Raw genomic sequence first — 14576 nt, 5'->3', positions numbered from 1 at the left:
TGACTGCCACACTGAGGAGTTTAGACTTCACCCTGTGGGCAACGGGGAGCCATTAATGGTGCTTGGCGGTGGAATGTCAAGATAATGCAGTAATTAAAAACACCTTGGCAGGTACCAATGCAATGCAGGTGTAAGATGAAAGCCTGGATAAAGATGGAGACAGAGGAAAGGACAGAGATGAACATCATAAGGAAAAGCCCACAGGGCTTGCAACTGACTGCATAGGAAGGGCGAGAGCAGGGTAGGGTGAAGGGATGCTAGGGGCCTGGGCAAACAATGACCGAAAGAGAAGGGAGCAGCTAGCTGGGGAGACATTCTGGTTTTACACTTGGGAGTTAACAGGAGTGAGGACATTGAAAATGGAAACACCTAACAGAAAGATGGAGATATACACTGGAGCCTGGGAGAAGAACTAGGGCTGAAAACTGATACGTAGGAATTACTCCCATAGATGGGATAGTAAAAGAACAGAGAGGATGAAGTCTTGGTGGGTTTCAGAAAAGGGGAGGAATCTTGAAAAAAGCCTACCATTCAGAGGAGGAGGAATGAAAAAGGTCAACAGTGGAGGTGGACAGAGTAGTTAAAATGTAGGGAAGACAGTAAACTATCATGGAGTCAAAAGCAGAGAGTCTGAAGGAGCCTGATTTAACAGAGAGGTGAGGGAGAACAGAAATGGAGGAAGAGCCTTTGGATCTGGGACAGCTTGGGGGAGAGGTGAGAAAGAGGGAAGAAAGGAGAAATAGTAGAGCAGAAAGAGGGAAGGAGGGCTGCAAAGGAGAGCCACATGGCAACTTGTTTAGGTTTTAAAATATTACACAACTAAAGTGCTACAGTTCTATGGAGAACAAAAGAAACAGCGTCAATAACTTACTCTAAAGTCTGACTCAGTGGACCCTACCTGTTTGTCTGAGAGCACCAAGAGAGATTTACTGAGCACCTACTATACTGCACTGGCACTATGTGTTTCATACATACATTTGAACACCCATTGTGCACTGTCCCCTGTGGTACACGGAGAGACAGCAAATAACAAGGAGTAGCTTCTGCCTCAAGATGCTAATATCTTAATGGGTGGATATCAACACAAATGTTTAAAACTTGAAGTAACAATGTTAGTGAACAGCTTCCACACAAAATGACAGAAAAGCAAATACCTCTTTCCCATCCTGGTGAGAGTGAGTGGGCCTGCTGGCTTCTAATTCCAACTCTGGACAAACCTGATGCCTGAAGACAGGTTTCCACAAGGGGGAGCTCAGGACAGAAGCCATTTTTGCCTGTGGTACTGCCATGCTACTTCCTAACTCTGAAAAGAGAACAGGGCTTATGAGAGATTTTTTTTTTTCTTTTTTCCATACTGTGGATTGAACCCAGGGGCATTCTACCTCTGAGGTAGAATTCTACACCCCAAGCATTATTTTTTATTCTTCATTTTTGAAACAAGGTCTCACTAATTTGCAAAGGGCCTCATTAAGTAGTAGCTGAGGCTGAGCATGAACTTGTGATCCTCCTGCCTCAGCCTCCTAAGTACTGGGATTACAAGCATGTGCCACTACACCTGGCTGAGACTCTTTGAAATAAATAACAAAGGTTTAAAAAAAAAAAAGTTGAGCATGGTGGCATATGCCTGTAATCCCAGCATTTGGTAGGTGGAGATGAAAAGATTGCAGGTTCAAGGAAAATAAAAAGAGGACTAGGAGTGAAGCTTGGAGATAGAATGCCCCTGGGTTCAATCCCCAGTACCTCCCCCCAAAAGAAAAAAAATTAGAGGAAATTCAGTCACATTTCACAGAATGAAACTGTGATACTTCATGCACACACGTCAACAGATTAACCTAACCCTAAGTCCTGAAATGCAGCTGATCTGTGGGACAACTTAACTTCCAAAGTGCTTTCCAAGTGACTAGCCTGTTTAGTAAACTGAAAACAGAATGTAAACCATCTCTAGAGCATAACAGTAATATTAATTAGGGGAAAATTTCCACAATTTATAAATTTAATTTTATAAAAAAAGTATAATTAAGTACCCACCATAGATATAAATAGGCATGGCTATGATGATTAGGTGGAATAAATCAAAGAGTTAATAGTAGTTATCTCCAAGTGTTAGGATTAGGATGCTTCTACTTTTCTTCAGTATGTAATTTTTCTTTATTTTACTTTTACAATAAAAAAAAAAACTAAAGGGATGATATAGAAATAAAATATATTAGAAAGGTGTATTCTATAAATCTAGTCCTTGGGAAAATGCAATAACAAGTTGAACGAATTATTAAAGACTAAATCCATACTCATGTGTCTATATATGTTTTATATAAACATTTACTTATTTAAAGGATATACAGTTAATTTATTCTATTTTTCTGTCTTTTGGTTGCCACCTAAATCTACTTATAAAAACTATGATAATGATGCTATTAAAAACGTTCTCTCTCTTAAAGCAGGGTGTGTTGGCGCACGCTTGTAATCCCAGCGCTTGGGAGGCTGAGACTGGAAGATCGCGCAGGTTCGAAGCCAGCCTCAGCTACTTAGTGAGGCTCTCAGCAACTTAGTGAGACCCTGTTTCCAAATAAAGTATAAAATAGGTCTGGGAGGATAGCCCAGAAGTAGAAAAGCCCCTGGGTTCCACCCCCATACCACAAAAACAAAACAAAACCAAAAAAACATTCTCTTCTCCTTGTCCTCTGTTGACAGTGGACGTCCACAGCACCCTTTGTGATGTGGCACAAAGCCTGAGCCAAGAAACTTCATGACAATGGTGTCAAGTGGACAATATGCTTGGCTTGGTTTAAAGGAAACCAAAAGGGAACATTATCAGTCGCTTGTTCTGAGATTATGTGGAGATGTTCCAAGAGAGTACACACCTGGCCTCTTGACCACAGTTTCAAGGAGGAGGGAGGGACAGGGCCATGGACTTACGATGCACAGACTTGAGCGCCATGCACTGGGAGGCAAGGCGCCCCATCAGCCGGGAGACCAGGAGCTGTAAATCCAACCCCCATGACACGGCAACATCAGGCAGGCCATAGGCAGTGACGGTAAACTTGTAGCCCCACTCATTGTTGCTGCTGTCCGAGTGAAAGAGGAATTGCAGGCGAGGGCCCTCCTTAAAGGTTACTTTCTAGAGATAAACAAGTATCATGTGATCAGACAGCTATCAAGAGGTGGGGTCATTTGTAAGTATGCTCTTCACGACTCAAAAGATCTTATTGATTGATTGATTGATTGATTGATTGCGGGGCTGGAGATGGAACCCAGGGGCATTTGACCTCCGAGCTATACCCCTGCCCTATTTTTTATTCTTTATTTTGAAACAGGGTCTCACTGAGTTGCAAAGGGCCTCACTAAGTAGCTGAGACTGTCCGCGAACCCTGATCCTCCGGTCTCAGCCTCCCGAATGCTGGGATTGCAAGTGTGCGCCACCATGCCTGGCTGGAATCCCAGCTTTCATCACAATCTGGGTTCTTCTCCTGGACCCACAACCCTTTCTTTTTACTTTTTTTTTTATCTTTCTCATATGGTACTAGAGATTAGACAAAGTTACCCTATCACTGAGCTCTACCCCTACGCTCCTTCTTGTTTTGTATTTTGAAATAGTCTTTCTAAATTTATAAGGCTGGCCTCAAACCTGTGACCTTCCTGTTTTAGCCTCCCAAGTATTGAGATTACAGGTGTGCACCACTGTCCGTGTTCCACAGCCCTTTCTTGCTAAGAGCGACAGTTTGTTACTTTTTCTGATAGAAATGGAGGGGTGCCAAACTTTTTCTATAAAGAAACAGATGCCACATATTTTAGATTTGGGGGGCTACCTAGTCTCTATTGTACCAAAGCAGCTATAAATGATATAATGAACATGGTTGTGTTTCAGGTTTTTTTTGTGTGTGTGTGGTACTGGGATGGAACCCAGGGACATTCTACCGCTAAGCGACACCCATAACCCTAATTTTTTTTTATTCTTTATTTTTGAAACAGGATCTCACTGATTGCAAAGCGCTTCGCTAAGTAGCTGAGGCTGTCTGCGAAGTGCAATCCTCCTGTCTCTGCCTCCCGAATGCTGGGATTACAAGCGTGTGCCACCATGCCTGACCAGAATTTATTTATTCTTTCTTTCTTTCTTTCTTTCTTTCTTTCTTTCTTTCTTTCTTTCTTTCTTTCTTTCTTTCTTTCTCTTTCTTCCTTCCTTCCTTCCTTTTTTTTTTTTTTTTGTGCGGGTCTGGGAATGGAACCCTGGGGCATTTGATCTTCGAGCTGCACCCCCTACCCTATTTTTTATTCTTTTTTAATTTTGAAACTGGGTCTCACTGAGTTGCAGAGGGCCTCACTAAGTAGCTGAGGCTGTCCGCTAACCGTGATCCTCCAGTTTCAGCCTCCCGAATACTGGGATTACAAGTGTGTGCCACCACGCCCGGCTGCCTGGCCAGAATTTTTATTTTTAAAACAAGCAACAGGTTATAGTTTGCTGACCTCTGATACAGCTCTTCCTTTTACATGAACTCTCTCTTCAAAGACAAAAGAATTGCTGCAGAGGCAGGTACTTCATCTCTTTCTGAAAACACCACTCACCTTGGGCCATTTGTAAGTGCCAACTTTTGTGTCATAGCGTGTTTTCCCACCTCTAGCATCAGTAAATTCCAGATAATCGTACCTATGAAGGCATAATCTCATTACTTCTCTTGTTTTTGATTCATTATTCCTTGCAGGGGATAAACATGGGAGTCTTACCTTTTTTCAGTTTCACACCTATCATCAAATTCCACCTCAAAATAGGTTGCCCCTGGGCTAACAAAGACAGACACCTCATGGCAGTTATTTTCATAGTTGTGGGTGGATTCCTTGGTCCATGTATGCAATACCACAGGCTGTTCCTGCTGCCAGGTCTCCACATCCAGCTAGACATACAAATGAGTCAGGGAAAAAACGTCATTCATCACTCCATACCCAATTGCCTGAAAGAACCTTTCTCTATCAGTGCTGCAGGCACACGGCCTGCACCAACCATCATACAGGCTAAAAGACACAGCTGACCTCCCTGGCCACAGAGGTATACAGCCATCCATCATTCAGCAAAACAGACACATGCTTTTAGTATACTACAGGAACTCTGGGGCCAGCCTTTATATATCTTTTTTCTTTTTTTTTTTTTTTTTTTGAGGATCTGGGGATGGAACCTAGGGGCATTCAACCTCCAAGCTACACCCCCTACCCTATTTTTTATTCTTTATTTTGAACCAGGGTCACACTAAGTGGCAGGGGACCTCACTAAGTAGCTTAGGATGTCTGCGAACCACAATCCTCTGGTCTCAGCCTCCTGAATGCTGGGATTACAAGCGTGCGCCACTACGCCTGGCTCCAGCCTTTATATTTTAACTATGATGGAACTTCCTCCCTCTCTTTCTTCTTTTATTTCCCTCCCTCCTCTTCCCTTTCCCCTTCTTTCTTTATCCTTTGCTCATGCTAGGCAAGTGAGCACTACCACTGAGTTCTTTTTTTTCTTTTTGGTACTATGGATTGAACCCAGGGGACACCCACACCACTGAGCTACACTTGCAGCCCTTTTTATTATTTTATTTCAAGACATGTTCTTGCTAAGTTGCCCAGTCTGGCCTCAAACCTGTGATCCTCCTGCCTCCCAAGTACTGAAATTAGAGGCAAGGACAACCACATTAAGCCCAGAACTATTTCTTATGAATCATTACTAATATGACTTTCCAGTGGGGAAAAACACCGAATTGGGAGGTTTTTTTTTTTTTTTTTTTTTTTTTTGGTACTGGGGGTGGAACTCAGGGGCTTTTCTACCTCTGGGCTATACTCCCAGACCTATTTTATACTTTATTTGGAAACAGGGTCTCACTAAGTTGCTGAGAGCCACACTCAGTAGCTGAGGCTGGCTTTGAACCTGTGTGATCCTCCTGTCTCAGCCTCCCAAGTGCTGGGATTACAAGCATGCGCCACCACGCCCGGTTTCTGAATTGGGAGTTTAAAGGACTCATGTTCCTCCTTGGGATCTTGGTCAATCTGGGGCTGCTTTCCCTGCTTCTTGTTAAGTTTTTGAGTCTTTGCTATTTTTTTTAAACTATTAAATGCAGATGCTCTTTCTACTGACACAGGGTTTTCATGACACTCAATTAAAACCATCAAAAAAACTCAGCATACTATAAAATTAAAATTAAGTAAGGCAGCCAGGCATGGAGCATGCCTGTAATCTTAGTAACTGGGAGGCTGAAACAGGAGGATTGCATACTGGCGCCCAGAGCAACTTAGCAAGATCCTGTAATCAAATAAAAAATAAAATAGGGCTTAGTGAGGCCCTTTGCAACTCAGTGAGACCCTATTTCAAAATGAAGAATAAATAAGCCGGGCATGGTGGCGTACACTTGTAATGCCAGCATTCAGGAGACAGACTGGAGGACTGTGGCTCATGAACAGTCTCAGCTACTTAGCGGGACCCTTTGCAACTCAGTGAGATTCTGTTTCAAAAATAAAAAGACTAAAAAATAGGGTTGGGGTATAGCTCAGAGGTACAATGCCCCTGGGTTCCATCCACAGTATCACAAAAAATAAGAGAATTAAAAAAAATAGGGCTGGGGGTATAATGACCCTGGTTCCATCCCCAGTTCATGGAAAAAAAAAAAAAAAGTAGGGCTGGGGGTATAGCTTAGAGGTACAATTCTTCTGAGTTCAATCCCTAATGCTACACAAACAAAAAGAGAGCAAGAGAGACAGAGAGAGAGAGACAGAGACATACATACATACATTTTCTCTTCTAGACTTCAATATAGTTATTCATTAATGTGGATTATAAAAATGTATATGCTGTAACATGATGAGATTAGCTATAGTTTCTTCTATCTTCTTTCTAGTGCTATGATGACAAACCAACCCAGAACCTCATTTATTATCCTTAACGGCAAAGCCACCAATAAAATAGCCTCCGAGAGGTAACGTCTTTGTGTAGCTCTGCTGTCGGTGGTATTTCATCCAGTATGGCCACAGCCCTCCTGAGGAGAATCACGCAGGCTCAGTGCCAACTAGAGTTACCTTATTCAGCCCTCCCTCGGGATCACTGCAGAGCTTCTTCAACAGTTCTGTAAGGGTGCTGAACTCTCTCAAGAGTGTGCAGTGTGAAATGTCTAAAGTGCAGAAGTCCAGCAGGAAGATGACCTAAAGGAAAGTAATGCAGCACTTGGTGTCCACCAGAGCCCCAGCCTGGGCCCGCCCATCAGCCCTCCGCCCCCACTTGTTATAGAAAGCCACCAGTTTCTTACCAGTTGACGAGCAGCCATTGAAAACACCGAGTTACACAATTTTTCTACTATGGTTTTTCCATTATACTGTGACAAAAGGGATTCCAAGATCACTCTTGTGCTTGCCAGAAACTGTACCACATCTACCAAAACATAAAGAAAATAGTTAATTTTTTTGTGTGCATGGTGCTGGGGATGGAACCCAGGGGCATTCTACCTCCAAGCTACACTACCAGCCCAATTTTTATTCTTCAGTTTGAAACAGGGTCTCACTAAGTTGCAGAGGGCCTCACTAAGTAGCTGAAGCTGGCTGTGAACCTGCGATCCTCCTGTCTCAGCCTCCCAAATCCTAGGATTATAAGCATGCGCCACTATGCCAGGCTTGAAAGTAGTTAATATTTTATATGGTGAAACATCACTTCCTTAAGCTTCTACCAGGGCAAAGCTGGAGAGGGCCAGAGAAACTGTGCATGTAGGATTCCACAACAAAAGACCATGAGATTATTAAGTGTTACCTAAATGATTTTCCCTGGGAATGAAAAACAGTACAGATTTCAGTGAAAGGTTCCTGTGAGAGGAACCTGTTTCCATTTTCCTTAGTTTTCAGTGGAGTGGAGACACCACTTCTACAAGTGAAGTGACATGGCTGGCAGGCCTAGGTGCTAGTCTTTTTTACCTTTAGTTTACCCTGGGCCTATGCATGAGGAGTGCTGACTGGAATGGCCAAGTTCTAGGTGATGGGACCCAATACTGTAAGTATTTTTGTCACAGCTGCTGAGGCTAAGTGTGATGGATCTAAATTTTCCTCACAGATGAAATAGGAGGATCGCAGGCTGGCAGCCAGCCTCAGCAACTTAGGGAGTCCCTCCACAACCTAGTAAGGCCCTGTTTCAAAATAAAAGAATAAAATAGGGCTGGGAGAGCTCAGAGGCAGAATGCCCCAGGTTTCAATACCCAGCACCACAAAATAAAACAAAAAACAATCACAACAGAATTTCTCAGAACCTGCTGCATTTTATATCACTTTCTACGGGTTTAGAGGACATGAACCTGAGTATTCTCAATAATTGGCAAAGGTTTCAGCTATGCTCATGTACCTTAAATATTAAGAGCTCAATGTTTTCTTTTTTTATATGGCTTGAAGAGACTCCTCTGACAAGTGAGATACCATCTAAGAGAGCTGTATGACTGAAGAGGCCATGTGTAGGCCATAGAATGACAAACTCTACAATAGAAATACTTAAGACATATACCAGGTTCACAAAGGAAACTTTGGGCAAAAAGACATGCTACAGAATTCTATTTTAAGAAGACAAAAACAACCTAAACATCTGAATCATAATAAAGAAAACCATCCACACACTTGATGCATGAGTGACTTAAGTGGGGAGTATTCAGCAGTCAAGTCCCAGACACTTGTTTGCATGCATTTTGAATCAACACTCACATTTTTCAACAAGGTCCCTGGCGAGGTCTTTGGCTGCGGAGTCAGTGCTCTTCAGTTGCAGATAGCACCAGGAGAGCAGGCTGCCTTGGACAGACCAGAACAGGGAGAAGAGCACGGAGCTGGCCTCTGCTTGGGCCCCACTGAGCATCAACAGCTCACACTACAAGAAGCAGACAAACAGTGTCCACACCAAGCTGCTCATAGAATACAGCTAGTACTGCTGCAGTAGCTGTCACTGGCAAAAATACTAAGTATATGGGGAAGAGTCACAGAAGAGCTTTCAAACCAGATCTGAACCAATAAAGATACACTATAAAAACTTCCCTCTTAGCCGGGTGTGGTGGCACACGCTTGTAATCCCAGCATGTGAGAGGCTGAAACTGGAGGATCGTGGTTCGCGGACAGCCTCAGCTACTCAGTGAGGCTCCCTGCAACTTAGTGAGACCCTGTTTCAAAATAAAGAATAAAAAATAGGGCAGGGGGTGTAGCTCAGAGGTCAATGCCCCTGGGTTCCATCCTCAGACCCGTGGAAAAAAAAAAAAAAAAAAAAACAAAAAACACCTTGCCTCTTGCCCTGCAAATTTTGCAGAACCTTTACCAAATGTTTTTGCTCTACTGGATATCTCCTTCTCTACCTCAGGAACTACACCCCATTGCTCATCTCTTCCTTCTCTCAATCTTCAAAAATTTCTCTCTGGCTCCTTCCTCTTTTGATGGAATCTCTCTCACCTTAAAGAAAGTCTTCACCCTTCTCTAGCTTTCTATCATCTTTGTTCTTGGGAGTTTCCTTGAAAAATCATTTGATCTCTAGCGATAAGCTCTTGCATATAAGAACCATGAGGAGCCGGGCGTGGTGATGCACGCTTGTAATCCCAGCATTTGGGAGGCTGAGACTGGAGGATCACAGTTCACGGACAACCTCAGCTACTTAGTGAGGCCCTCTGTAACTTAGTGAGACCCTGTTTCAAAAAATAGAGTAAAAATAGGGCAGGGGCTGTAGCTCAGATGAATGCCCCTGGGTTCCATCCACAGACCCGCAAAAAAAAAAAAAAAAAGATCCATGAGGTATATTTTTATAGACATTGTCATGGAATTAATTGCCCCAAACTGGAGCCAAGTAAAATGGATAAATAAATTATGGTATGTTCATAAAAGAGAATACTTTGTACCAGTGAGAGTGACAATACATATATCAACATGAATGAATATCAAAAACATTTTTAAGTGGAAAAAACCCACAACACATAAGATTGCTTGACAAATACTTCTTTTAAAGGTGAAAACCAAGCAAAATAAACATGCTATCGAATGATAACTAGAAAGAAAAACAAGAAAATATTGAACACATAGGAAGAGAGGAAAGAGGAAGAGAGTCATGAGAGGGTGTGTGGGTTGGGGATGGACTTCAAAGATACTGGTAACGTGCTAGTCCTTTCAGGAGAGCTGTTTCTGCTGTGGTTTCACCCCTTCCTTCCATTCTACTGCTCCTGTGGACACCACTCCACGGGCAGAAATTATCAGCTGGTGAGCAAAGCCTCTCCAAGAAGCCCGAGGGGCTGGTGACCTCTGTACTCCCGAAGCTCTCTCTCCTCCCCCTGCTTCTCCCTCCCCTAAATTTATTTTTTATTTTTTAATTATTTTTGCAGTACTGAGGATTGAACCCAAGAGCATTCTATCTCAAAGCTATACACACAACCCTATTTTTTATTCTGTATTTTAAAACAGAGTCTTACTAAATTGCAAAAGGCCTAAGTAGCTGAGGCTGGCCACGAACCTGCGATTCTCCTGTGTCAGCCTCCCAATTACAAGTGTGCACCACCATACCTGGCTTCCTCCCCTGGATTTCTTCCCACCACTCTGTCCTGGTCTCCTGGCTGCCCCTTCTCTGTACATTTTATCAAGCTGTCCACTTGATGCAATGCTGTCTATAGTCATCCCTCAACCTGTTTGTTACTGATAGCAAGTCTCCAGCACTGGCTCCTCCCAATTATACAATTAGTGTCACTACCTGAAGGCCACAAGCACCATGACTGCCCACATTCAGAAGTGCCCATTATTGTTCACCTCTTCAAATACCTGCTCCTCCCCTTCTCATCACAGACCTTCTACATGTACTGCTCCCTCTACCTATAAGCTTTAAGCCTTATTCATGGTCTTGCACTGAGCTCCAGCACCAAAAGACCTTTCCCAGCTCCTGTCCCCAGCTCTACCAGATGAGGTAAGGTGTGGTGCCCTCTCTCTCCTGGGACCCCATGCCCACTCTCCACAGCCCTTGCTGCACAGAATGTCTGATCACACATATGTCTGCTCTTAGGGCTGAGCTGCTCTGTCACTGTATCCTTGTACCTAAATCAGGGCTTCATACACAGCAGGAATTCACCAGATAATGTTGAATTCATAGACTTTTGAGAAAACTTTCATCCTAGGTACACTTTTGACCACCATTAGATTTTTCCCCTAATCTAATGCTACCTCTTTAGCATAACCATAAATGCTTTTGTTTTTGTTTTTGCGGGTCTGGGGATGGAACCCAGGGACATTCAAACTCCGAGCGATGCCCTCTGCCCTAATTTTTAGTCTTTATTTTTGAAACAGGGTCTGGCTAAATTGCAGAGGGTCTAAGTAGCCGAGGCTGTCCATGAACCACAATCCTCCTGTCTCAGCCTCCCAAATGCTGGGTTTACAAGTGTGCGCTACCACGCCCAGCCCATAAATGCTTTTACTGAAAGATAATTCAAGGAATACACTAGCGGCTACATTGATCTCTGGACTGGAAGGTTCGATGATTCCTGAGACTTCTTCCAAGTCACAGGTAGGTGAAAGAGAAGAAAGGACAAGCATTTTTCTTTTAGTGGGGGTGGGGGTGCTGGAGATTAAACCCAGGGGCATTCTACCTCTGAACTACACCCCTCCAGCCCTATTTTATATTTACTTTGAAACAGGGTCTTGCTAGATTGATGAGAGTCTCATTACTTGCTTGGGCTGTCCTTGAACTTACCATCTTCCTGTCTCAGCCTCCCAAGTACTGGGATTATACACATGTGCCATCATGCTCAGCTAAGGGCAAGCATTTGATCTCCCAATGGTAACAGGGGAAATTCTCTTAGACAAATGCCCTGACTTCTCCACATAAATCCCTTAGCCAAGTATGGCCTAGTGGAAATAGGACATGACTCAGCATCGAATGGCCAGGTTTTAGTAGCACCTATAAAAACCAGGTGAGCACTGTGAAGCTTTCTGCCCAGTGGCACTGAAGATGTGACTGTAGAAGAACTGGTGAGGGCAAGGGTTTAGATAAGAATTCGGGGGTTTGAAAAACAGGTAGAATTTAGATGAGCTCTTAGAGAAAGGAAAGGTATGGGAAATGCAAAAGTAGAGACAAAGGTTAGCATGAGCTGCAGTGACTTGGCAGAGAGTGAATACTGATGAGCAGTAGGCTGAAATGAGAATTTTAAGAAAAACTCAGAACTTGGCAGATGAGCCTGTAAATAAGACAGAAAGGCCAGGTATGGTAGCATATGCCTGTAACCCTAGTACTTGGGAGGCTGAGGCAGGAGGATGTCAGGTTCTAGGCCAGTCTCAGCAACTTAGTAAGACTTTGTTTCAAAATAAAAAATAAGAACCAGGAGTGGTGGTGCGCACTTTTTTTTCCCTTTTTTGCGGTACCAGGGATAGAACCCAGGGGCATTCTACCTCCAAGCTACACTCCCAGCCCTATTTTCTTTTTATTCTTTATTTTAAAACAGGGTCTCATTGAGTTGCAAAGAGGCTCACTAAGTACTAGCTGAGGCTGTCCGTGGACCATGATCCTCCTGTCTCAGCCTCCGAAATGCTGGGATTACAAGTGTGCGCCATCATGCCCAGCTTGGAGCACACTTTTAATGCCAGTTCTTGGGAGGCTAAGACAGGATGCTTGCAGGTTCAAAAATAGCCTCAGCAATTTAGTGAGACCCTATTTCAAAATAAAAAATAAAAAATGGCTGGGGGTATAATCTGAGGTAGACTGTCCCTGGATTCAAACCCCAGAAAAAAGCCAAAATAATTTTCCATAAAATCTGCATCATAAATATATAATCATGTATTAGACTCGCTGACTGACACTACAGGGACTTGGTACAGACTTATTCCTTCATTTTCACAGATATCTTAATAAGTGTGTCTATGTTTTCTCTCCTTGTTCACTCCCAAAAGACAGATAAGAAAGGATCCCCTCACTTGTTTACAGAGGTTGGTGGGAAAGCTCAGTGTTCACATTTAAGGGTGAAGTACCAGTGTACAGCCATTCTGTGATGAGGGTTAAAGGACAGGCACGGTGCTTCTGAAAGCATGAGGCACAGAAAACAGGGAGGCAACCTGGATACCTCTCGAGCAGCAACGGAAAGGAGTGTGTTCATAACTGCCACGACTTCGCTGATGTTCAGGTTGGCCAGGTCGCTTTTCTCAGGTAAAAGTAGAAGGCCGCCTGGATCCTTATCACTGTAAGAATACGAACCAGTCAAGATACCCGGTCAGGAAGGGGACTTCATGCTTTCTATCTTAAAAATTCCAATAAATGACACTGGAGGATCATAGTTCGTGGGCAGCCTCAGCTACTTAGTGAGGCCCTTTGAAACTCAGTGAGACCTGGTTTCCAAATAAAGAATAAAAAACAGGGCTGGGGGTTCCATCCCCACACCCTGGGTTCCATCCCCAGTATTGAAAAAAAAAATCCAATTAATAACCCAGAACAATTTCTGTATCAAGTTCTATGAAAGAAATATGTACTAGAATGGTCATGGTCTCAGCCAAGACTGGGCCACTGTCTATCCTCATATCCTTCCATAAAAACATACTCACAGATCCTCCGTCCCTTGGAAAGTGTCTAGTGAATAAACCACCTTGACCACCAACAGGTCATATACCTGATCTCATGATGCTAACTTGACAGTTCAGACTACTGATTGCCCATGTCTCCAAAGTTACTCCATGACAGCCCAGGCAGCTGCTCAGGCTGCTAGCTTCTCTCTCTCCATCAAGAGCCTCTACCTCCAAGAAACAAAGCTTACAGGATCATGACATACTTTGGTAGTCAAAGTATTATTAATCCACTATAAGCCAAGTCTCCCTTCTCGGCAGGTTTCCTTCTGCAGACAACTGTGTGCCTTTGAAGTTGGTTTTAATGTAACTGAGTTTGTGGACCTGAGCACAGAATCCCAACTTCCTATGGCTTTTTAGTTTTCAGTCTTTAAACTCAGATCCTGCAGTCCTCAAGAGGTTCTCAATGGTTCAACTCTAACACGTCTTATGATGGCTGGGATTTGGATTAAATTCTTTGTGTGTGTGGCACTGGGGACTGAACCTACAGGCATTCTACCTCCTAGCTATACTCCCAGCCCTATTTTTTTTTAATTCACTTTGTTTTTTGTTTTTGTTTTTGGTGGTACTGGGGTGGAACCCAGAGACTTTCTATCTCCAGGCTATACTCCCAGACCTATTTTATATCTTATTTGGAAACAGGGTCTCACTAAGTTGCTGAGAGCCTCACTAAGTACCTTATGATCCTCCTGTCTCAGTCTCCTAAGTACTGGGATTAAAAGCATGCACAACCAGCTTTTTTTTCTTTTTTTTTGGGGGGGGGGGGGGGTGGTACTGAGAATTGAACCCAGAGGCATTCTACCTCCAAATTATACCCCAAAACCAATTTTATTTATTTGGAAACAGGGTTTCACTAGGTTGCTGAGAGCCTTACTAAATTGATGAGGCTGTCCTCAAACCTACAATCCTCCTGCCTCAGCCTCCCAAGTACTGGGATTACAAGCATGTGCCACCATGCCCAGCTTGAATTAAGCTCTTGACAAGACTCAACAACTATTTTAGTCACTCTTGTACCTAGTAATAACTCACTCTCA

At 43.3% G+C, this 14576-nt stretch overlaps 1 protein-coding gene across 1 annotated transcript in view; it reads right to left on the bottom strand.

The window, feature by feature from the left end:
- ZZEF1 (zinc finger ZZ-type and EF-hand domain containing 1) overlaps positions 1-14576 on the bottom strand; it is a gene marked incomplete at both ends in the record, with an annotated part of 182721 nt that overhangs the window by 103633 nt on the left and 64512 nt on the right. Inside the window, 8 exons of the mRNA XM_080713975.1 lie at positions 1155-1303; positions 2917-3118; positions 4561-4642; positions 4720-4886; positions 7036-7158; positions 7263-7384; positions 8689-8848; positions 13050-13164. Of these exons, the coding sequence (XP_080570101.1) occupies positions 1155-1303; positions 2917-3118; positions 4561-4642; positions 4720-4886; positions 7036-7158; positions 7263-7384; positions 8689-8848; positions 13050-13164 (1120 nt within the window). The remainder of the gene's footprint in view (positions 1-1154; positions 1304-2916; positions 3119-4560; positions 4643-4719; positions 4887-7035; positions 7159-7262; positions 7385-8688; positions 8849-13049; positions 13165-14576) is intronic.

Source organism: Muscardinus avellanarius (genome assembly GCF_963383645.1).
Source record: "Muscardinus avellanarius genome assembly, chromosome: 16".
NCBI lineage: Eukaryota > Metazoa > Chordata > Mammalia > Rodentia > Gliridae > Muscardinus > Muscardinus avellanarius.
The sequence above is the reverse complement of the archived record's forward strand: the minus strand, read 5'-3'. Positions and strand labels throughout refer to the sequence as shown.